Source organism: Artibeus jamaicensis, unplaced genomic scaffold (assembly GCF_021234435.1).
Source record: "Artibeus jamaicensis isolate MK-2021 breed Jamaican fruit bat unplaced genomic scaffold, CSHL_Jam_final scaffold_847, whole genome shotgun sequence".
Classification (NCBI taxonomy): Eukaryota; Metazoa; Chordata; class Mammalia; order Chiroptera; family Phyllostomidae; genus Artibeus; species Artibeus jamaicensis.
The window spans coordinates 27,798,915-27,823,891 of NW_026522057.1; the positions used below are offsets into that span (position 1 = coordinate 27,798,915).

Here is a 24,977-nt window from a genome sequence, read left to right on the forward strand (position 1 = left end):
TGGCGATAGAACAGAAAAGACAAAGTAGATTCTAAGTGAAGTCTGCACTCTGCGCCCAAAAGCTCTGAGTTACACCCAGCCTCGTCCCCACTGCCAAGTGACAGCAGTGACTTCTGGGACCGGGGACAAGGACCTAGGGAGGTAAACCCCTGAGACACCCCACGGTCCAAGGCTTCCTCCAGGGCACAGGGATTTTCGCACTGCGAAGCACAGGTCCCGGGAAGCAACCCCCCCGCCGCCCCCAGGCCTCTGCCCCATCCAGGAATGGACCAACACCAGAGGGACACGCAACCAACACCTCACCGACTGCTAACATATCACACAAAACCGAGGGTGGCTGTCGGTGCAGGTACCTGGGCTTGACTTGCTCCGTTCCCGCTGCCGGCGCCACCTCCGCTGCCGCCACCCCCGCCGCCCTGTGTGTGCTGCTGGGACCCCGTCATCTCCGCCATCCTCCGCTCCATCTGCTCCAGGCGCTCTAGGATGGACATCCTGAACTGGTTATCTGGGGGGAGAGAGGAAGAGGAGCCGTCAGCACGTGGCCTGCTCCGGCCTGCAGGCCCAAGGCCATCGCCAGCTCAACCGGCCCCAGAGGCCTGTCCGGGCCGGCTTTCTCCAGCATGGCGGCGAGGCGGTCACCTTGCACGAGACCGTGGCATCTACCGCTGCCCCAAGTGCTCAGCTCCCCGAATACAGACGTCCCTTTTTGTCAAAGTCCTGGTTTCGGGGTCCTGGCACCCCATTTCTGTCAAGTGCCCCGGTGACCCCTTACAGAGACTGGGCCCTGACAGCGACCAAACAGTGGCCGAGGCAGAAGTGGCGTCAGGGGAGGGAAGCGGCCATCGTGTCTCCGAGGCAGGGCTGGTTTCTCACAAACATCGGGGAAATTGCTTTATTTCCTGACCCTGCCTCCAGCTTTTACAATCTGTCTTAGGAATTGTGTCATTCGGTGCCAAAGACCCTTAGGTGTTACTCAGTCTTGTCATGACGAACACAACCGGGCGCTTCCCCACAGGCAGGAAAAACGCCGGGTGCTGCTCTTGGAGCCAGACTGCAGCTCAGAGACGCCTGCAAGTTTGCACGCTGCTGGGGTTGGGGAGTCTCTCTCCACATTCGTGAGCACGCACACACGTGGACACACACTCATGCATATAAGGGTGGGTTCCATGTGTATGTGAACAAGAAATCACTAGCACCTATGTTCATTGGACAGGTTTTCGGGAGTGCTGTGCCAGGTACCAAATGGAGACCCGGACAGCGGAGGTGCAGGAGGCTACCAACGTAAGCAGGGAACGGGGGAGGTGGCGCTGGGTTTGCGCAGAATGACGAGGGGCCAGACCTGCCAAGAGCTGGGGTGAGGTGACTGCAAATGCCAAGGCCCGAGGCCGGACATCTGAGGAGCAGGAGACGGGACAGCCTCGTGGGTACGGACCAGAGAGCACACAGCCGAGAACCGTGGCACGTGATTGCCGTGTGACTGCATAAAACGTGGTGCCTCGGTTTCCTCGGCTCTGGGATGTGAATGGTCTCCCAGGGGGCGGTTGGGAGGACGAAATGAAATAACCCACGGCTGTGCTGAGATCACGGTAAGCTCCAGGGGAGTGTGGTGGCCGTCATCTTCAGACGGATGAAGTAAACGTCCTTGGAAACTGACTGGACGACAGCTGTGACAATGTATTTCTCCCCCAAACTGCTAACGGCAATACTATTTTCAAAATACAGCCATCTGAATCACGGAAAGGAATAACCCAGAAAAGAAATATTTTATCAGTGTTCCCTGCCATCCTGACCCTGGCCAGTGGGGCTTATTGATTCCACAGGAGATAAAACAAGAGACAGACCGAAGACTGGGGAACGCTTCCCCGGTGCCAGGCACCGCTTTAGCCCCCTTGCAAACATGACCTCCTTTCCTTGTCCCAACAGCCCGTGCAGGGTTGGTGCTCTTGTCATCCTCGGCTCGCAGGGAGACTGCGGCCAAGGACTGAGCTCGCCTCCCTGGCTCCAGGGCCTGGAGCCACACGGCTGTATGGCCATACCAGGAAGGACAGTTGTAGGAAGAGAAGAGGCACAAGAATCAGACCGTCTTAGCCCAAGGAAGAGAACATTTCTCCGACAGCAAAAAGGCAGTATACACGCCTGTTTGCCCCGGAAATTTTCAAGACCGAAGGTCGAACTGATTGCACTTTGCTCAACCACGAAAGCGGGAGGAGCAAGACGGCCTTCCCAGTGCCGTGGTGTGTTCTTACAAACTCTCCGAGAACAACGCTGGAAGAAAAACTCTTCCTCTTGGGAAGTGAAAGATAAAGTCTTTGTTCCAACTCCACACACGCAGATGTGACAAATGCTACAGACCCTGCCGCCTCGCGTCACTGTGGGACGCAACCCTGGGCGGGAGGCAGGGGAGGGACTGTACACAGCCGGAGTCACGCTGTCACTAACGGCAAACAAAATGACTTGAGAGGTGGTACCAGAATCTTTGCTCCGTGCCCTTTCCTTTAAAAAAATGGAAAATTGGCAGGATGCGCGACGCCTGCATTTGGAGCTGGCTGAAGACTAAGAATTTAACGGTTAGAGTTGGATTCCAAGTAGCATGACTGTCCCCCCTTATTAACCTGCTCGTGCCAGCCAGACAGCCACCCGTCTGACCCTGCGCCCAGACACTCCCGCAACCCACTGACAGGGCAGAGCCCCGGTCGCCGTCTGGTTATTTCCTCTGCAAGCCTGCAAGTCTTGCATTCATTATGTGAGTGTCCAGGTTCCCTCGCTTGGTTCAGAGCTCGGTCTCCAGTTGTTTGGAATCGGAGGCCACTATGAACGTCTCACGTCACCTGAAGGGGCAGAAGGGCGCAGAGAAGGCCGCCCAGCTGTCATCCCCAAGCCAGCTCTGCAGGCCTGCCGGCCCGGCCACCGCTCCCGGCCCTAGGGAGGTGGCTTTGCTCGGGCTGGCGGTGCTGCAGTGCGCTGGCTTGTCATCCCGCCCATCCCCCTGCACAGACAGACTCCCTGACATCACGGGGCCAGGCCCTGCCTGAGGTGTCTCCACCCACAGCATCCAACAGTCACCACGACTCTGTGTCGCCACAGCCCGTGACTGGCTTTTGTTCCTGGGCTGCATGCTCGGCGCCAGCCTCCCCTGCCCCCCGCCCCCGCTAACTATGCCCTGAGCTCTCTGACGTTAATAAGCTGCTCTGAGAAGCACTTCGGGAAGATACTGAAAGCAATTATTTGCCTCTTAACAAAATTATATCACGAATTATGGCCTCTCTGAGCCTCTCAAGTCCCGAGGGGGAAGGGAGTGATAAGTAACGTGAGAAACACTCCAACGGAAATGGGGGAGCTGGCACCCCCAACGCAGGTCTGCCGGGCCCTGCTGACCGGGAACCAGAGGCTCAGTGCCCCCCCCCCCCCCCCCAGGCTTGCTCAGGAAAACGAGGGCTGTCATGTCTCCATCACTGCCACGTCAAACCCGACAGCCTTGGGCCTGTTTCCCTTTTCCAGCTTTGTTATCACCGTTAAAACAGTGTCGTAAAACCTCGGCAAATTCAGAGCTTTCGCCTGAGCTCTATGTTGTGTGTGTGAATAACGGAATAAAGGGAATATAATGTCTTAGGAGACAATTTTTTCCTGAATATGTTACAGCAAAGAGAGTACATTTAAAGATTTGTTTATTCACTCACAGATTTCTGTGAGCGCCTCCTGCCCACTGGGCGGGTGGGAGCTGCCTTGGGCAGGAGCGGGGCCTCCCTGCCCTTGTTTTCGAGACAGCAAATAACTTGTGGGGCCTGAAGGAGCCAGGATTGTTCAATTCCCATGTTGGTGGGGAGAGAGAAAGCACATAACGATCTAGGGGGCAGACTCATTTGTCCCACTTCTCACCCACAATGATTCGGACCAAGCCCACAGTGACTCGGCTTTGAGGGGCCCCAAGCCCTGTGTCCCAAGCCAGAACGGGCAATGCGTGAAGCAACCGAGCCACCCTGGAGTGGGGACGCCGAGGGCCCAGCGTGCACACGCACCCACATGCAGTGGCCTCCTCTGCCCGCAGCTGCTGCGGTGGCTCCTGGCTTTCTGTCCTTGCCCTGAAGTGACGGCTGTACCCAGCTCTCTGGAAGAACATGTCACCGTTTGCACGGAAAGGCTCTCCCACTGCCACCCCCTGGGGAAATCACGCTGGAAGCCCCGGCTCTACAGATGGGACGAGACAGGCTCAGAGTGCAGCCTCGCTGTGGTGTCCCAGCCCTGGGTGTGCCCCTGTGTGGCCCCCACAGCCCAGCACCTGTGTGCTCAGTCCCTGGCTGGCCCAGCTGCAGGCCCTGCCGCCCGGATCCGGGCTGCCCTTCCCGTGGTTCTCTGACTGTGACGGGTGGACGGAGTCACCCAAGGGCTTTCTAACAGACTGGTGGGCCATCCCTGAAGGTTTTTGTTTTTAATAGGTCTGGGTAAGGCCCACAGGTTGCATTTCTAACAAATTCTCTGGTGATGCTGAGGCTTCTGGTCTGGGGCTACATTTCAAGAACCGTGGCCCCAAGACCCCAGACCTCTTCCCCCCCAGGTACTTGTTAAAGGATCAGAGAGCCACCTGCTGGGGCAGAAGCAGAGGTTCGCCCACACGGACCCAGGAGCCGTCACCTTGTGAAATCGCGCCCAGCCCCTCCACACCGGGTCAGCTCTGCCCACAGCAACTGGGCCAGCACTCTCTTCTCGAGTGTGCTGTGGCGGGAGACCGTTAGCAGGCTCCCACCTGCGCAGCTCCCAGCGTCTTCTCCACCCTCCCGCAAATCCCACCTCTCCGGTGCCTCCTGTCTCAGCTGACTGCATGGGAGCTCTCACAGGGGCCTGTCTCCGCCTCTGGCTTTTCTCTAAAGCTCTTTAAGTACACGGTGTCAGGGGATGAGGGTTTCCCACAGTCAGGCGGCGGGGCTCCTTCCCGGTGCCTTCCGGGCACCTGCGCCCACGCACCCTGCCCCAGACAGACGGTCAGCGGTGCTGATGGCCCTGCAGCAGGGGTCTGGCCCAGGAGCCGCCCAGAGCCTCTTGGCGCCAGTCCTGCCTGCACCCCTTTCAGCGGAAGCAGCCTTTGTAGACCAGGCGGCTTCGTGGGAGTGGGAAGGGCACCGCAGGGGAACTAAGAGCTCTGGGTTTAATCCTGCCGCCACGTGACTTTGGAAAAGTAATGGTCACCTTGCGCCTCAATCTTCCCATCTGTACCAAGGGGTTAGTACTATCTCTTACTGTAGTTTGTGAGGATGAAATAAACTAATGTGTGAAATCTTGCTAGTGGGAAGTCTCTCTTAAGTCTGAGCTATTACGTACCTATGGGGGCATCTAAAAAAGTAAGTTTAAAAACTTTTAAATGGTTTTAGATTTACAGATGAGTCACAGAAGGCAGAGCTCCCAGATACCCTTCACCCAGTTTCCCCTCATAGTAACTAACGCCTTACGTAACCATGGTGCATTTGTCAAATCTCAGAAACTAACCTTGACATAGCACTGCTGTTGCCTACATTACAGACTGAATTGGAACTGGAATCAGTGTAGGCCCTCTGTCTGCTCCAGGATCCGACCCGGACGCCATGTTGTATTTCACCGTGACATTTCTGTCTGCCCCGGGACAGGCTCTCACTGGTCCCTTCTTTTTCGTGACATTAGTTTTGAAGAAGGCTGGTCAGGCGCTTTGTGGCTGTCCCTGAATTTAAGTGAGCCTGATGTTTCCCAGTGACTAGACTGGAGCCCCGAGTCTTTAGGAGGAACAGCGTGGAGGTGAAATGTGCTGCTGCCGACCTCGGTCTTCTGGTGAAGGTGGTGTCTGCTGGACTGCTCAGTACAGTCGCTGCTTCCCTCTTCTGTTACTCTGCTCTCCAAAAGCAAGTCACCAAGGCCAGCCCATAGTCAAGGGGGAGGGAGTTAATCTCCCCCTCACGAGGGGTGCTATCCACATAGATCATCTGGAGTTCTCCTACGGGGAAGATGTGTCATTTATTTGTATCAGCATGAACTCACGTGTATTTATTTTACATCTTGGGTCAAAACCCAATACTAAGTCATCTTCTTGCTCGAAGTCTTCCAGCTTTGGTGACTGGGAGCTCTTCCAGGCCGGCTCCTTCTCTTCTAGCCTTTCCTTACTGTCTGACACTACAAGATGCTCCAAGTTCGTCCCAGCCCTCCGATCGTGATTTCTCTAAGGAGCCCTGGTTCCTTTTACTCGAGAATGGCATTTAGAAACCAAGATCCGGGGGCTGGATGTGCTCATTGCTGCAGGGGTGTCATTGCTTCTAGGCTCCCGCAGCGGACAGAGCAAGGGGGGCATGTAAGTGTAGCAGCCCGTGCACACACACACGTCTGTGACTACCTGTCTTCACACGTGTTACAATGAACACGGATCTAACAGAGCACTGCAGTGCTCAGCCCAGCCTTCTAGGGGCATGTACACAAACCCTAGCACAGCTGAGTATTACAAAGAGCAAGATGAAAACACATTTCCAGCCAATGACTGGCCCAGAACACAGTGAACTGTTAGTGGGCACTTTCTACCCCCTTTCTTTTGGCTGCAGTCATGGTCATCTTTTCATTTCTCTTTGATAGGGCTTCTTTCCCTCAAAGTGAGTCATTTTTAAACATCCTAAATTAGTAGTCACCTAAAAATTTAAAATCCCGAAGTAACCCCAGAGTTTTAAAGAGAGAGAGAGAAAATTTCATGAAGTCAGACACCCACAGAATGTTCTAAGTTTAGAAAGTTTGGGCTTTCCTGTTGGAAAAGTGGAGAACCCCAAGTCCTCGGGCACCTGATGTAAGAAAACGTCTCTACCGGAAAACCAAGCACCGGCCGGATCTCTCAGGCTCTCAGCTGCACCCACTGTTCCTCCGGATTGTGAACAACTCACTTCAAATCTTGGAACCTAATTAATTTGGGGGGCCAAAATGAGCAAGGCAACAGGAGGCAGTTTCTGACGTTCTATCAGATAATCTAGCTTAAAAATACGTAGATCCCTCCCCTCTGACCTGCAAAATAAAATTTAAACTCTTTGATGTGACATGGGATGGTCTTCAGCTCCTTTTTGGGGGGTTTTCTTATCCCTCACTGTCTCCCAGGCGCTCCTGGAATTGACAAGCCTTTGGGCCTTTGGTGACGCCAACCTTTCCCTGCGTCCACCTGGCAGATCTCTTGTTCTTCAGAGTGTGGCTCAGACTCATCTCCGTCTTATGATTTACAGCTGCTACTGAGCATCTATAGCAGGCCAGGCATTCTGCATGTTATTTCTACCCCTCAAAACAAATCCAAAAGGAAGAGTTTCCTCTTCATTTTACAGGTAAGGAAACCGAGGCTCAGAATACCGCAGGTCACGCCACTGGTGAGGACAGGGCAGGGGTCTGAACGCAGACGGACCCCAGATGCACGCTCTCTCCAGTCCGTGGGGAATGCACACATCCTCCACTTCTCTGCACGTGTTGTCTCCACAGGGCCTCCGTCCCGCGTCCCTGGCACCAGCCCTGGGGCGGGTGCTCCGTGAATGGAAAGAACTACTACTTTCTAAGTGAAGCTTCTCCTGGAAGCCCGCTTACCAGTGAGGTGGTCTGAACTCTGGGGCAAGGGCTCTGAGCAACCTCTGCTCTGCACAGTGGCCTCCAGGAGGAGGGCACCAATTAGTGGTTTTATTGCTTGTCCCAGTGGAAAGCGAGCCATCAAAACAACCAAAACCCACTGGAGTGGACTGGAAAGCACATGAGAAGCTGTATCAGTTTACCTGGCTGGCTGCCACTTCCCTGGGGACCAGGTAAGGGAATTATGTGACCACCGTGTGCAGGGCGAGACTGGCAGCCCGGCGGAGGCTCGTCGGACTCCCTCACAGACGCAGCCTGCGCTGTCGCAGAAACGCCACCTTGCCCTGCCCGAGGGGCTGCACATCGCTCCCACAGGCCCCCGGCTCCTCAATGCCCCCACTTCTCCCCGAAACAAACCAGTATTTGGAACACAGGCGGCTGGCAGCGCACCTTAATGAGTGCCTATAATTAGCCACAAGAGTGCTCAAAAAGTCAGTCAGTCAGGCCGTTGCAGAAACGTGGTACTGGTATTGCGTTACACAAAAGACACATCTTCCAGAGCAGTCTCAGGAAGTGTGCGTGGACCGGGAGGCCTCAACACGGGGGAGTGAACGGAAAGTGTCCACGAGAGGACCCGTGATGACGGTCGCTTGAGCTGAGCCGTGGCGGGCCTTGTAGCCAGAGCAGAAGAAAAACTTTTGCCTTGGCAGGTAAATGAATGAAGGAGCAATCACCAAATACCATCTGCTATTTTAAAACGCGTTATTTGTGGCTCAAGTGCACATGTGCCCTCCTGTTGCTATTTGGACCGGAGTGAGAGGCCATCTCCCGTTCCATTTACGGCCCTTGGCCACGCCGGCAGGAAGGGCTGATGAGACACAAGGAGGCATGACTTGAACTATTTCTGTAGAGGACTGTAATTGCTGCTCAGGAAGTCTCCTAAATTTTTTAGGAAGCTCGGAAAGATGGGGAAAATGAAGTCACTTAATTCCTTCCCAGAATAAACGGGGCCACCGGAGCGCATTAAGCCGCTCCTGCCCGGCAAGCCATTTAAGAAGTCCAAGTGCAGAGGAGAGGGTAAGGGCCGGTCGGAGATAAGGCACAAGCTGTACCACTCTGATTTTCCAAAGCAACGGCTAAATTTAGCCTTGGGACAGACGGCCACACTCCACTTCTTCAAAACTCCCGGCTCTGTGCACCAAAACACGAGAAATGGAGCCAGCTGGTCTCCTTAGACTTCCTTCATCTGCAGTGCTGTTGGGTTTGTATTTCTTCTCCTTGGTCTGTATTTTGCTCTATTCACAAATGCTGAGCCTCAGACACGTCGGGAAAAGTCAGGGTGCCGCCACAATGCCCCATGAGGCCAGGAGAGCAAAAGTCACAGCGTCGCAACCTACTACTGCTCATCTGGGGTCTCTCAGTACTGGGCTTGGAGGGCCACGAGAGCAACAACTGCAAACCTGTTCTGCAAGGACACGCGGAGGCTGACCCAAGGAGCTCCACAGTGGCAGAGCATGGCACCAGGCAGAGACGAGCCCCCCAGGTGACGCCAGGGCCAAGCACACAGTCAGTGGAGCAGCCACCCTGACCAGCATGTGCGGCAGCGAACCTGAAGCCAGGGAGTGTGGGCGTGAAGGACGCCAGGGCCCTGACATTGTCTGCAAAAGAGCGGCTTTTCCAAATGCAGCCAGTTGGGAGGACCCTGCCGTCACTGTTCCACACACAGTGAGGATGAGAAGCAGCACTGGCATGGACGGAGGCGGTCCCAAGGAGGAATGGTGACGCAGACGAGACTCGGGAGAGCAGAGCGCGTCCTGGAGAGAGCACAGGGATGGGTGAGGTCTCCCCAAGCACAGGAGGCAGCCTCTGGATGCAGGGCGATCTGACCTGGACATGCGGATGTGACAATGGAGTGACGTTCAAGTGCACAGACAGAAATGGAAAAATACATTCATGAGCCACCAGCGGGTTGGTCTGCGGGGCCGAACTATGACCCAAAACCAAACCACTTGACATCGTCAGGAAGAACCACAGTTGGGAACCAGGGCCAGACAGGCTCGCTCTGCAAATGTCTCCAGAGCACCCCTGCTCCGCACAGAGACCGTGGCTCTGGGATGTCACTGTGACCAAGACAGCTCGGGGTGTGACCGCCACCAAATTCCATATGAGCCTTTATTTCAAGCACCTCCACCTAACACAAAGGTCAAGGGACACCCCAAGTTTCTTCTGTCCCCACTACATTCCCAGGGCCCAGCACAATGCCTGGCACATAGAAGGCCCTCAGCAAATATTTACTGAATAAGCAACGTCATTGCATCTGCTCAGAACAGGCCATGTGAGTTTCAAGAAGGCCAAGGGAAAGGATGCTGGGCAGAACGAAGTTTTGTGTCCTCAATCATCTCCATGAGCTGCTCTTCTCGGCCAAGCTGTGGACAGCACAGCCGTGGCCTCTCCCACGGCCACACCTCACCCGATCCTAGGGAGGTGCCCGGGGCCGGGCACCAGAAGTCAGAGAAAATGTCTAATCGAGGCTGGTGCGCAACTCCTTCACTTGGCAGTTTTCACCTCAGAAGTGTTTTCTGCAAGGTTAGGGCAGAGATAATGGCAAAGCTCAAGAAAGAAGAAAACTGCCGGGAAGATGTGTTACCTGGTACCTGGGAAAGGATGTAAGTGAGAGGGGAAAACACCGGCCGCTTCTAGCTAACCCTCCTCAGGTGTATCAGGTGTCATCTGCCCCGAGTTCCCGGTGGTGTTCAACGCCTGACCGCAGAACCCACGGATGCTCAGGACTGGAGCCGCATCCCACTCCTGCTCCACCCGTCGTCGCCCGGAGGCTGCGCCCGGCATTGCAGTGCGGTCAGAGCTGATGGTGGCGGTGCCACCTGCACAGGCTTCCTGAGTCTCCTGCAGACTCGAGAGAGAGTGAAAGTCCAAGATGTTTCAGAAATATGTATTTTTAAATGCTAGATTCTACAAAGACAGCCTTCAGTTCCAGAACGCAGCATTTATTAACTACAATAATATTTGTTCACAATGTTGTACGGCTTTGTAAAACTCTGGAATAAATAAAGGTGAAGACCTTTCCAAGTTCAGAGGCTGAAATGCAGTATTTTAAAAGAAACAGGTGTATTACTTTAAAATACTGGCCGCTTTATAAAGTAGGTCTTAATACAGAAAGCGATTTAAGAATACTATTTTACAATTTAGCACAGGCCTCTCTGACAAGCGATAGAGAATAAACTTTTTTAAAAAAAATCTCAATTATACCACTTGAAACATTTTGTTCAGGGATAAAGTATTTCTCCAAAGGAACCACCAGAGTTTTATCAGAAAGATTTTAGCCATGTAACTCCTTGGTAGTGTCCTGGCTCCCCAGGCCACCCAGGAACGTGAGGCTGCTCGGTGCCTGCAGCCCGCTCCGCCCCCCACACGGCGTCAGCGAGGTGGGCTCCCACTCACACCCCCCACTAGCACTCGACACCCAGACCAGAGCAGTCTTCACGGTTTTGCAAATTCCAGATCAGCGAGGCCTGAATGGATGTATTTTTGAGGCCAGTATTCAAACATCCCCTAGATTAGGGGCAAAGCAAAAACACATAACAGTGTTTTCCACTAAACAGGGACCCCCTGACTTCATCCTGTGTTGCTGGCCTCATGGAAGTCCCCAAACCGGGCTTCTGTCATTACCCCACTCAGAGTGTGGCTGGCCTGAAGGTTCCGGGAGCATTTGATAACGGAACAAAAGATCAATAGCCAAGTGGAAGGGCAGTGGGCGCCCTCCCTGGGAGCCATGTGCCGCCAATCCCACCATCCCGAGTTCTGGCCCTGCCCTGACACCCTCCCTCTCTGCCCCGTTTCTCCCTCCCTGCCTTCACTTAACTGGAACCACCCCAGATCCAGGTTTGTCTGTCTGAGGTGGCTGATAAAAAAGACGTCTGATTAACAACAGATTAGGCAGGAGCAAGACTGTGCGAGAAACTGCAGTAAAGCCCAGGCAAAGCTGTCGGAAAATGCAGGCTCAGCCTCCAGAACGGTTAACTGGGAGTCCCCATCCGGCTGGACTTAGCAGACACAGCAAAGGGGAAGCAATCGGTTTCAGGATCAAGGTCAGCTGCTTTGCATAGCGTGGATTTTCTTGGTACTAAGATCTGAAATCCTAATAAGAAAGACGCTGTCACTCTGACTGGGGTGGCTCCATGGGTTGGGTGGCATCCTGTAAACCAAAAGGTCGCCGGTTCCATTCCGGGTTGAGGCATGTGCCTGGGTTGGAGGCCAGGCCCCCAGTTTGGGGGCACGCAAGAGGCAACCAATTGACGTTTCTCTCTCTCCCCTTTCCACTCTCTCTAAAAATAGATAAATAAAATCTTCTAAAGAAAAAAGACATCACGACGTCAGTGTCTTGGCAATGAAGGCAACCCTGGGTTTCGCATGACGACATCCGGCACCATTTGAGTGTCAAAGGCACCTGTGAGGGCGACTTCACGGAGGCTGGTGTGGCCTTCACGGCCCCTCCACCATTTGGTGTGAGCTAAGGGTAAATCGAAGCATTCAGAGGCCTAAATGCTGTTATTCATGGCTTACTCTTTCTTGAACAGTATTTTATGACCCTGATTTTTAAACCTAAAAATTGGTCAGTAGAACGTTTTACATTTCTTGAAGGAAAAGCCTTCTAGTCTTTAGTGGGGTTTCAGCTATTTACCATTAAGTAATTCCCACAGCAAGTCAGTGGCCCTTAACTTTCCAAAAGTCTCTTTACTGCAGGGAAATAACATGTTTTCTTCTTTCTCTGCTTGTGCACAGATGTATCTAGGAGTTTAGCAACAAGCGGTGTCCTGGCTGGGTCATTTCTCCCCACGATTTTACAAAGGAAGAGCATGGCTGCTGCCAGTCAACACAGCAATCAAGGGACGAGCTAGCCCCGTTCACAGCCTGGTCCCTTCAGTGCCTCTGAGCGACTGCCCACTGAGGGCCGTCCCTGTGCTGACGCAGGACAGACACGTGGGAGAAATTTCGGAGGGACCTGACGTGGACTTCCCCGTGAGGAAAGAACCCCTAACGGTGACTCTTGCCCTTCATGCTGTGATCCTTCCCCAGAAAGCACACACACATACAAGTCCCATTCCACTTCCAGGGACTCCCAGACCCAGGGAGACCCAGGGAGACCCAGGGAGACCCAGGGAGCCCCAGGGTTCCAGACTCAGGACCATCTTGCGGGGATGGCCTGTGGAAACATCCCCAAGATGCAGCAGGGAACGCTCCCCAAGAGATGTTTGTAGTTAGCAGACCACACAAACTGAACGTTGGGTCCGAGATAACCTTGGAAAATAACAGGTTAAATGAAACTGAACACATTTCTATCTTCAACGTACTTTTCTGAACCTCAATACATATGCCTGTTTCCTAAACCTACCTGAACATTTCAAATGTGGGGGAGTTTCTCATACGCCTTCCCTGTGACCAGTGCTCCCACAGAGGAGTTTCAGAAGTAAAGCTAGTCCTGGTGCAGAAGGTCTCTGAAGTCAGGGAACTCCCTCCTGGTTCACATTCTTCTTCCTGGTGGGCTGGGCACTGCTCCAGCTTACCAGAGACCCCCAAAAGTGACGCGGGCTGAGGCGAGTGTCCCCCTGGGACCTGTATAGAAGACTGTTTGACCCTGCGTCTCCTCCGGCCGTCTCCTCTCTCCCTTCCCAGTCTCTCCCCCTTGCCCTGCTCACTCCAGACGGACACGCACAAGCACCCCTTGGACCAATTTTCTCCTTCCCTGTCAATTGCTCTAATGCTCCAGAAGGATTCTTCTCACTCTCTTAACTTTGTTCCATTTGAGAATAAAAATAAGGTTGTAATTATCATTGGTAATAAGGATGCTAGGGTTATTAAGAAACTGAAATTATTCTCTCAGGGTTTAGCCTTATGAAAAGGTAGAGCTAGACTTTGAAATTTCAGAAATTCCTGCAGAGTTCTAGCTATGAATTAAGAATCTTCCCCAAAAAGTTTCCATTTACTGGTTATTTTGCATGTACACTTATTTTTATTCAAGCAACATCATTTAATATGCAAATGTGAAGTGCCTTATTTCCTTTGCTTCATAACAGAAGTGTTTGCTACACATTTATATATCACGTAGGTCATGTGTTGTTGCACATGATGTTTTGTGGCGTACAGGCAATACGTGCAAATACACATTATTTTAATTATTCCCCCTGCAAGCCTAGATTGCTTCCCAGGGGTTTGGGAAGGGTTCCGTTGCGGGAGCCCAGAATCCTGCTGCCGTTTGCTGCGCTGTTTATCTGGGGACAACTGACTCAGAAGCTTTCAGAATTTCATCCGTTTTAGGCTGAGTACTTCCTACTTTTCACATTAGAGAAAACATTTTTCATATACACACAAAAATGCCAGGGGCATTGATTCTGGCTAGGTCGGAATGAATGGTGTCTTTTGCTAGAAAAGACAAATGGCCATTTAAGTACATTCTCTGCTGATTAATCCAAACCACAGCGTGTAACGTGGAGGACACGGACCACAGTTCTGGAGACCGGCCCTAGGAACTGACAGTGCCACCGAAAGGCTCGCTGAAAGGGGACGACGGTTCTGGTGTCTCCGCACTGAGGCGGGACCGCAGGGGTGAAACCGCGGAGTCCCCATAATGTGTGCACCTGCGGTTTGGGAGTGAATGGTGGCTTCTTCAGGAATGGGACCATCACGGTAAAGAGTGCAGCATGGGGTCCCTGTACAATCTGCCTGCCTAGCGTCCCCTCCCCTTCCCGGGGCCCTGTGTCTCCCTGGGGAGCCACCCCCACCCTGGGCTCAGTTCAGGTGGTGCTGACCTCTGTCTCTGGCGCCAGGCCTCGCTAATGACAGCAGCGCCTTCTCTCATTCAAGTGACTGGACGCAGAAGTCCCACCAGGACAGTGAGGACAGAACAGTTCCTGGAACCACTGGGAAAGAAGAGCTGTTTTCCCAGAGATATCTGCTAAAAGTGGCAAAACACAGGTCCGGAGCTTTGACTGGGCCACCCTGCTGGCATTCTGGGAAATCCTGCCCGAGAATACAGTCAACATGGAGGAGAGCCAAGGGAGGGGATGAGAGGCTCCTACTGACATCCTTTAAGCACCCAGAACCAGCGGTACCTGAAGATGGCTCCACAATGAGACTCCATCAGAGGCAGTAAATGCCCTTGTTCACAGAGGTCAGGTTCAGTTCTGACACAGCTAAATGAGGGGTCTAGGGTAAACCTATCGATTGACACGTGAATCCTTTAGCTAAATAAATATTGGGAAAGTCCTACTTCCACTTACAAACTAAAAAATATTCAGTATCATTAAATATACCTTAGCAGTAGTACACAAATATCATCCAATTTCTCTATAAAACATGGGGTAAGTCACGGCAGAAGTGAACTCTCACGCTCATCTAAACTGTTTTGATCACCCACAGAAATGAGAAACACAGGGAAAGATGCTCTGGGCCCCCGCCTGGCGGGACACCATCTGCTGTTGAACTGCACAGGCAGGGAAGCACCCTAACTCACTCGGCCTTGGGTTACTGCCACAGCGACTCGCACCCCGACAGACACGTCCGGCAGTGGGGACTCAGGACAGAGCGCGGATATGTGGAGAGGACCCAGGAACTCGCTGGCCCATGGGCCATCGGCAGCCTCTGACCGGGTCCACAGGAAGCCGTAGCACCTTACACTCTCGAGTATTTGAGACAGAAACTTCCCGAATTGACGCCCTCACATGCGCGATGACCTCTGATTTTAAAAACTGACAGGAACCACCAAATTGATTTCCTCAGCCCCTACGGATTAGTCTAGAAGACAGATCAGTCAGAGAAGTAAGGAGGTTTACCTGAGGTGTCTCGTTGGCTTAGGGGTAGGACTGACACTGTGCTCACCCTCCTGTGTTGTACCGCGACAGACAGCTGTTCTTTATATACATTCCCAGACAGCAAGCTTTGGCCAACGCTGAGATAGCCGGAAGGATGATGCAGGTGTCGGGCCAGCTATCTGCTTTACATTGGTAGAGGCCAAGACTTCAGGATCACTTCACTGAACACCCAAGTCCACCGGGGACCTTGAACTGACCTGAACGGGGCAGCTGGTGGAGTCTGCGCCTGAATCCCCAACAGACAACACTGAACTGAATGCCCGGAGGAGGGTCAGAGGCAGGTGAGTTTTAGGCTTGAAGAAACCCATTAAGTTCTCACTCTATCCAAGGAATAACACCGTGCGTGCACGCGTATAATCTTTTGGTCGACTCACAGCATTGAAGAAACCCCACCTCCCAGATTTCATCATGCTGGGGGAGCAGGGGTGCCCCCCAGAGAGCCGCAAATCTAACGAGGGTGGGGGCTCCCGGCGAGGGAAAAGGCTGCACTGATGAGGTGAGATCTGAGGCAGAATTCACAAGGGAGTGTGGGGCAGGGGTCCAAGACCAGCCACAGCGCAACAGAGGCTCCCTGCTCCCTGATAAGTAGTCGCTGGCAGGCAGGGGGAGGCCAGCAAACTGAGTAGGGTCAGATTTGGAGGGCGGTGCAAGTCAGGGGAAAGTGGGGAAAAAAAAAGAGAGAGAGGCTAACTGCTTAATTCAAGAATTTGCTAAATATTAACCTAATACGTTTGGAGAAACATGTTTCCATTACTGGCCATCTCTTTCCACTTTACAAAAATGTTATGTAAGTTTAGCATCAGCAGCTTAACTCCTATAAACATTTACCCTGGTTAAATTCCTTCCACATTTTACCTTCCTCAAATTAATATTTAATCATTAATTACAAGGTGCTTAACAACTGACATGCAGTAGGTACTTAATGTATGTTGCTCTCTCTATACATCTTACATCCAAAGTTACGATCTGCTTTCAAGCTTACAGGACAACAGAGAATTACCCAACTTACAGGTACCGTGATGTACTTTCTAAACTAAAAATTTCAGTTAGAACTTGAGAGGCACTTCACTAAAATGCAGCACCAAGCAAGGTTACCCTGGCATTGTCTACCCCTCCCCCTCACAAAGTAGCATTGCCACGGTGGAGACAATGGGCCCGGTGCTACAGGCTTAGGGGTGGAGAGCACGTGTCTCCGTGTCTCCTGACAGGAGGTGAAGGCATCTCCTCACCTGCCTGCGGTGCGTGCACCCAGACCGAGGCACGTCAGAGAGGAGCAAAGCACTCTGGGCCTTCTGAGTTCAGGGCGATCCACTGGGGAGGGGAGGAGCCCAGCACTGTGGGTCCTCACGGTCGTGAACCTGAATATCCTTGTGGTGAGGTGACGGCACCCATGCGTGTCACCGCAGGCTCCTGAGCACTGCCTAAATGGTCAATGTGACTAACTGCTAACATGTAGCTTTTCAGTGCCTCTCATCTCCAACTTCTCCCATCACCCCTTAAAATTAATTGCTGGTTGTCAGAATGTACCTGGAAGATAAAAAAAAAATGCATTGTATGCAAGGTGTCAGAAAGACAAACCCCTGTGCGGCTGCTTTTACAACAGCAGAGACGCCTGGAGTGCAGCACACGGCCTGCGGCTGGGACGCGTGAGAGACCTTATGGGACAAATGTTGTTTCTGATTTAATCAGTCCCCCCACTTCACTCTCCTGGACCCCCACTTTCCTCTTGCCTAATCCTTGATTTCATCTCTTTTGATCTCGCCTCATTATGCAATGTGTATTTCTGCGAGCTCCCTTAAATCACTTTTTGAAAAAAAGTTGAGGTGTACAAGAATCAACTTGTATCACGTGTGGGCGCCAAAAGCGTCTTGGCGAAGGAACACGTAAGTGAAATGAGCTCCCAGACACCGGGCTCATGGACTGCAGCAGGCACTGCGGCTGGTGTTTAACAACGAAGGCTCGGCACCACTCAGAGTCTCCTTTTGTAAAGATCAATGGAATACAAATATTGAGTCACTCTAAGGCAGCGGGAGCCGAGCCCTTACAGGTGAGAAGACACGGCACCTGGGAAAGGGGCGGGCAGAGCGCGGGGGAGAATAAAGAACTTCCAGAAAGCACTGCATAGATTAAATAACTGTGCCTCCTTTAACAGAAACGGCTTTTTTTTAAAACCTCTCTGAGAGATACCTGAAGTTGTGTCTTAAATACATAAACGCATGAATACTTTTCCCTTAAGCATGTAAAACACGGCAGCCTACGCGCACAGCTCTGCAACCTCAGGAGTTCAGGACGGCAGTGACCAAAAGAGCAGAAAAACTCAGAACAGCCCCAGAGGAAACCGCACCACCCACACGTGCACAGAGGCCCTGCCCGAGGACAGGGGCCTTGAGCTGAGCACTTGACTCTTGGCAGTCAACAAGGACTTCCCATCTTTCACCCGGAAACTTTCCACATCAACCGATCCTTTAACGTCCCCATCTGTCTCATGTGAGGTAGGAACTCTCGTCCCACCGGCTGTCCGTGTCCCCTGCAACGGTCGTGGTGGAAGCATTGCAGCGGAAGGAGCACCGTCTGCAACCACGTCATGGAAGTCACTGCTGCCCATACAGACGGGGAGGCACAGAGGGATCCCGAACAGAAGCCTGAAGAAAATAATATGTGCCTGTGTGTGTTTATCACAAAAACAGAAGAACTGGTGAAAATCCTAAATGATACAATACTGCTATAAACTGTGGCCTTAAATACTGTATTTCCACTTGGATTGTGCGGAATGTCATGAGTCAGGGCAACCAAACCGAGGTCCCTGGAAACACACAGTGGTCGGTCCTCTTGCTTGTTTTCATTACCAAGCTAAACTTATTTGGAAATGTATATCCTGTAAGGAAATGCTACGTTCTAGAACATTAAATATTATTGCCCCCAAATCAAGTATGAAGAGAAACACAAGCTTGTTTGCTATTGTTTAATTCTGGTCTTAAAATAATAAATATTTGCCTATAAACACACACCATGCAAAGTGCTATTGCTTCATGTATCTTTACCAGGTTCCTAGGCAACAGTTTCTCCCTGACACAGACTTTAGTGGCAAGAGAAAAGAGCAGCCAGACGTTCGCCACATGACAAAGTTTGTTGGAGCACACATTTAAAGTTCTGGGTTTGGGCCTCACTGGTGAGAAAACTGTACTGCGCTGAACCAACTCCCAGCTGCGTTTCTGTGAGCGTCGGCCAGGCCTCTCCCCCTTACGCTGCGCGCTTTACTAATCAGAGGCTCCAGGCCGACAGAAATCAACCAAGCACAGTGGGCAAAATACAAAACAGTTTAAAACTGTCACCATTCCCTGGTGAAGCAGTTGCTTAAGATGATAATTTGCAAGAGTACTACAGTTTCAGAATTTTATTTCCCTGCCTACTTGTAGAGAAATTTGTTTTGAGCCTGCAGAAATCGGTGGAGATTGAAAAACACCCCGGCAGCACGGACAGCCTCTGACGTTCTGCAACCAGATCATGAGGTCCTATAAATGCAAGAGGGCCCACCTGTGCTTGGCTAGGGGAAGCCAGCGCCACCTGCCCCAGGTGTGCAGGTAAGCAAAGCTCTTAGAAGTCTTCCAAACTTTCAGTCTCCGAACTCAACCAACATTCCCCAACGAGTTCTACGCAGGGATTAATAAAGCGTTCATTCACTCCATTGGCCTGCTAGGAAAGGCAACCTCCAACCACCGCGTCCTGCGGAGGCGCCTGGGCGCAGCAGCTCTCTTCCCGCGGAGGGGGCACCTATCCCGCCCGGCCCTTCTCGCTTCTCCCCGCACCCCACCAATCCCGCCCCTATTCTGGCCCTTTAAGCTGCGCCCCACCGAGGACGAGAGGGCACCTATCGCCCCTCTCTCCTGACGAAGGGGCACCTGTCCCCATCCCTCTCCCCGTCCCCGCCCGCCCACCTTCCTGCGCCCTGCAGCGGGAGGGAGTGCTCCAGCCGAAAAGCCCGCCGAGCTGCGACTCGCAGACAAAAACCAGCCGGTCGCCCACCGCTCCCAGCGGCCGCCGCTACACGGCCACTCCTCGCACGCGCACCCACCACAGTCACTCACCCCAACACTCCCACTGCCCCGCGCACACACGTGTGTTCTCACACCCCCTCCCGTCCTCGGAGAAACGCGCGCGCGCTTAGCCTCGCTCCCTAAACCCGCGTGACCTCACACCCACTCCGCGCACAACCGCAGACACACGCCCCGTCAACACACGCCCGCCCACAGTCCCTCGCGCTTCAAAACGCACTCAGTACCTCGCCTCCACCAGTATGCGCGCTTAGGCTCCCGCTGCTCCGCGAACACGCGTGGCCGCACACTCGCTCCTCAAACTCGCGCGCTAGCCGCACGCGCCCCGCGCACTCATCCCAACGCCCCTCCGTCACGCACACCCTGTCAACACATGCCGGCCCCCACGCGCACTCACGCGTCAAAACACTCTTCCCCCGCGTAAACAGGCGCGCCCCTCACCTTCCGCACCCCCTCCTCCACACACGCGCTTGTCCTCGCATCCACTTCTCACACCCGCCTGCTCAATGTAAACATGCGCGCCACCCGCCGCGAGCACGCGTGCTCCCCACTCCCCGGCCACAGCGCGCGCGCCCCCGGCCCCGCCCCCGCTCGCCCCGGCTGCCCCGCGCGCCCCCGTCGGCCACCGCCCTCGACCACACGCCCAGGGCCGACTCTCCCCTCCGCCACACGAACACTCACTTGAACTCGGGGAGCACAGCCACGGGTCCGTCACGCTGGCGCGGAGCCGCCCTGGTCTTCCTCCTCCTCCCGCGCGGCCCCGCCCAGCCCGGCCCCGACAACCCAGCCGGCGAGACCCGCTGAGCTCCACACACCGCAGCTGGAACACTCGGGCTCCGGGTACCGCTGTCTCCCCGCCACAGCCCGAGTGCGCTGCCCGGGCCAATGGCGGGGCGCGGCGGTGAGCTCACCGGCCTTGGTGCCGCCCGTGGGCCAATCGGAGGGCGCAACGTCACCTGGAGCTGGGCAGAGGCAGGTGTGGGGCGCGGAGCCGCTCGGCGCGGGGACTGCGCCGGAACTGCGCCGAAGCCGCGCGGCGCCGCGCTGGACGGCGGCGGGCCGGCCCCGGAGGGTGCGGGCGGAGCGCGGCGATGCGGCCCCAGGCCCCCTCAGGCGAGGTCCCAGCGGGCCACAGCCCCCCACCCCAACGGCGCCGCTGCGGTGCCCGCGCAGATTCCGGGAGGCCCCCCGTGGGGGGCGGCCGCGCTCTGCTCGAGGGCAGGGACGGTTCGGAGCTCGACGGCAGCACTCGGGCCGAAGGCCCTGTGAGGCCTCCTTAGGGCCCCGCGCCCTGGCGGGGGTGCACGGTCTGCGTGTTCCGAGGCCGCGGAGCCACCCCGCGCCCCGCCAGAGGGCTCCTGGCCCCGTGGCGCCGTCGGGTCTGCGTGAGAGTCTGGAGCCCCAGGGCCCCTGCGTACCCGGGCTTTGGCTTCCGGTGCGGCCCTGGCGCACCCTGCGGCGGCGGCGTCTGCAATGCAGCCGCGGCAGGAGCGGCACTGCGCTGCGCAGAGTCGGGAGCGGAGGAGCGAGGAAAGCTGGGCGGGAAGGAGGGGCGCAGGGCGCGGTCAGCCGGCCGACGGCGGAGGAACCAGGCGGCGCCCTGAAGAACGTGAGAGCAGAGGGCGGGTCTCGAGTCTCGAATGTGAAGGGGCCCCGGGGCGTCGGACAGGGCGGGGCCGAGGATGCTTAGGCAGTGACAGAGAATAGCGGCTCCCCTGGGAGTTCAAGAGCTTCCTAGGCTCAGGTTCCGGAGCTCCTTAGCTGGAGTTCCAGGGCCTCCGCCCACTCCTCGGGTTTAGTCCTGGTGTTCAAAAGTTCTGGCTTCAGCTTTCTCACTTGGATAGTTCTGCATAACAGCCTCCCGCCTCTCATCTTCCCGCCCCAAGCCCTTAGTCACATCTCTCCTTTAAGGCTGTCTCCCAGCAGCTTTCGCAGGCATCCCAAGTGGACACCACCACCCCTTGCGTTTTCCGGATAAATTTTATAGCCCTGATATTATTCAATTCCCTCCACTCCCCGCCCTGGCCGTGCACAAAGAGAGTGCTTGACCCACACAGACTTGTGATGAAGCCATCTTTTTTCCTTCATATTATCAGTTATCTTTGAAATCAATTGTCTCCTTTCTGCCATCTGGGTTCAAAGAGTCTCCCATCAAAAGATTGCCCTGGCTGGTGTAGCTCAGTGGATTGAGCGTGGGCCTGCGAACCAGAGTATAGCGGTTTGACCCCCAGTCAGGGCACATGCCTGGGTTGCAGGCCAGTTCCCGGCAGGGGACATAGGAGAGGCAACCATACATTGATGTTTCCCTCTCTTTCTCTTCCCCTCTGAAGATAAATAAAATCTTAAAAAAAAAAAAAAAGATGGGGCGGAGTCTCTTTTTATTCTTTTGACCCTAGCCAAACACCCATGAAAACCACCACAGAATTTTGCGCAGCCCTTCAGCCTGTGCAACCAAAAATGAGTGTTAGAGGCCAAGGACACCGCAGGCGAGGCTGGGTCCTGTCCTGTGCCACACCTCTGAACCAGGAACGCAAGCGGGTTGCGTGAGGTCTCACTGTTGGGGGCTGACCACTGGTTTTAAACCTCAGAAAGTCCCTCACCAGCCCTGGTAAAGTCAACACCCGAAAAGACTCGCAGCCCTGCTCCAACAGGTCCTCCTGTTGCCCTCCTCATGTGCCTCTATCCACTCTGATGGCAAAAGACCCCTGCAGCCCCAACTCTGTTCATGCACCTCTTTCCCCTTTCTCTTCCAGATGCACGCCTTTCCATTCATTAAGGCTCCAAAGCACCTCGCCCCACCCCAGGGCTTTTCCTGGCGCTCCTAGCAGAACTGCCCTGGGAGGGCTGTTTCAAAAATGCATTCTCATTACAGCACACAGTAAGTAGCTTCTGTTTATCTTGGAAGCAGCCTGGAAGCGCTGTAGCCAACGACAAGGGCTCTGGACAAAGCCGCCTAGATTCAAAGTTAGGTTCTCCCGTTCGCCAGCCGTGCCTCACTCACCGTGCCTTCCTGTCTGTGGGTGAGAATTAAACGAGTCAACACGTACAGGCAAGGCACCCAAATTAGCTCTTGTTGCTATTAGAAGCCAGGGCATCTTGGGGAGGTGGGTAGTGACTGGAAAGGGGGGGCTGCTGGTCTGACCATGTTCTGGTTTTGCCCTGGGCAATGGTTTCAGTTTGTGACAACTCAGTGTAGTTTGTGACCTGACTGTCACATACTTATGAATGGGGCAAACTTCCATAAGTATGTAGATATAGATGTTAATAAAAGGTGTTTTTTAAAGTTAGTTCTTACTACCTAAAACCCAAACAGCTCTAACCTCGGGAGCAGGAATGAAGCCTTAACTCACCCTGGTACCTTGCACAGTGCCAGGTGTGCTGCATGGACTCAGCCAGCGGTTGGTGAATTACTCTGAACGGACTGGGAGCGACAGAGACGCGCGGGGGAGGTGGGTTGATGAGGAGCACCTGGATCCCACCCAGGTGAAGCGGAGGAGTCCCTGCGGACTTTTGTACTTGCAGGTGGGGAGGGTGTCGTTCTTGCGTTTGGTGAAAAACGCAGGGGCTCTGCCCTGGGTTCAGACCTGTACATCCCAGCTGCCTGAGAAGGGGCCTCGGGGGGAACCCCTGACCCTTCTTCGCCTTTCCTCCAGCCGCCCCATGCCCATGTGGCATATGAGAAAGGCGGAGTCATGGACGTCCCAGCCCACCGGCTGTGCCCAGGTGACAGAGGTGGGCTCAGCAGCCGGGTGGTCTCCTTTCAGGCAGCCTGAGTGGCAGCTCTGCGGGAGAAACGTCCCCCTTGTGCTGCTTGGGTGGGGCCATTCTCCTGCTGGGAGACCTGACACTCTGGTTTCCCACTGCACCCCTGTCTCGGGTGGAAGCCGCCAGAGCGAGTGCCCTCCTTGGGCCAGGGCCCGTGCACGGGCAGTCAGGCAGAGCAGGGTGGGGTGAGCTGGATGGTCCTGAAGCCAGCGCAGAGCTCTGGCAGTGCGCCAGGACCAAGCACCCACAGGCTGTCTTTCCTTGTGGGTGTTCACGTTCCTTGTTTCAGGATAGGAAATGACAGGGTAAGGCATATGTGTGCTTCAGGCAAATTATTACACTGGATTTTATGGGGCTTTGAGTATACCTGGGCCATTTTTAAAAAATAGAGGAAAGGAAAAACTCTGCCCAGTCATGAGTCCACTTGGAAGCTCCCAGACCACGTGCAAGTGTTGCCCCTTAAAGCAGACACAAGAGTCCTTACTACAGCCCTGACTTCCGCAGTGGGTCTCCTGATGCACCGAGGGGGTGGCAGGTGCTGTTGTGGGTGAGGAGGAAGGGAACCACAGCATCCGTCTGTGCTCATGCTGGACACCCACCCACCACACTGCTGCTGTCTCTCCTGTGAGCTGGATATTGTGCAGAGGAAGACATGAAGAATTTCAGGTTGCAAGCCTGTGCTCATTCTGCCCTACCAGGATGGTTCTCCGAGCTCCCAAAGCTCTTGGATCAGTGAGGTGCCATTTGTTGAAGAAGGCAGTCTGGAAATTTCCAAGAACCAGTGACCTGCCCACCACATTCCCCCCACCCCAGCAACCATGAAAGCTTGTTTACGTACAGATGTAGCCTCTGCCAGGCCAGGTCCCAGAGTGACTGGGATAAGCAGAGCCCTCCTGACCAACTGGCATTGAACTTGGAGTGTGAATGGGAAGTCAACCACTGAGACTGAGTTGCGTGCCATAACCTTTCTGCTCCGCTCACAGGAAACCAAATATGTTTCTGCATATGTCAACTTCTAATAAAAAATCAAATAGGACTCCTCTCAAATGAAATAACAATTTAAAAATAAGTGCAAGATGTTATTTTGTGTATCTTTAAGGCATGAAGGATTTTTTTTAAAGATTGTTTTCATTTATTTTTAGAGAGAGGGGAAGGCAGGGAGAAAGAGAGAAACATCGGTGTGTGGTTGCCTCTCACGCGCCCCCTTCTGGGGAACCTGGCCTGCAACCCAGGCGTGTGCCCTGACTGGGAATCCAACTGGTGACCCTTTGGTTCACAGGCTGGCACTCAATCTACTGAACCACACCAGCCAGGGCAGAAATTTTTTTAAATGTTTTTAAAAACTATGGGTAAGCATGACAAAGCAATTCAATGGAGAAAGAGGAGTGTTTTCAACAAATAGAGCCAGGACAGCTGGCTATCCCTGAGCAAAAGAATGAAGTCGGATGTCCTGCCTCACACCATAGATAAAAATTAACTCAAAACAGTTAACTCAACGACATGAATGTAAGGGCCAAAACCGAAAGCCTCTTAGAAAACACAGAGGTAAATCTTCCTATTTTTGGATTTGACCACTGTTTCTCAACTAAGACAGCAAACGCATAAGCAACCAAGGAAAAACACAAATTGGACTTCATCAAAATTAAAAACTGTGCTCAAAAGGCATCACAAAAAAAGTGAAAAATTCAACTCGACGAAGGGGAAAACATATTTGCAAGTCATTTCTGATAAGGGA

The 24,977-nt window shown here is 53.8% G+C and overlaps 1 protein-coding gene across 1 annotated transcript in view; it reads right to left on the bottom strand.

The window, feature by feature from the left end:
* CAMTA1 (calmodulin binding transcription activator 1) overlaps positions 1–24,977 on the bottom strand; it is a 586,497-nt gene that overhangs the window by 29,096 nt on the left and 532,424 nt on the right. The window contains exon 10 of the mRNA XM_053660233.1: positions 354–505. Coding sequence (XP_053516208.1) covers positions 354–505 — 152 coding nt within the window. The remainder of the gene's footprint in view (positions 1–353; positions 506–24,977) is intronic.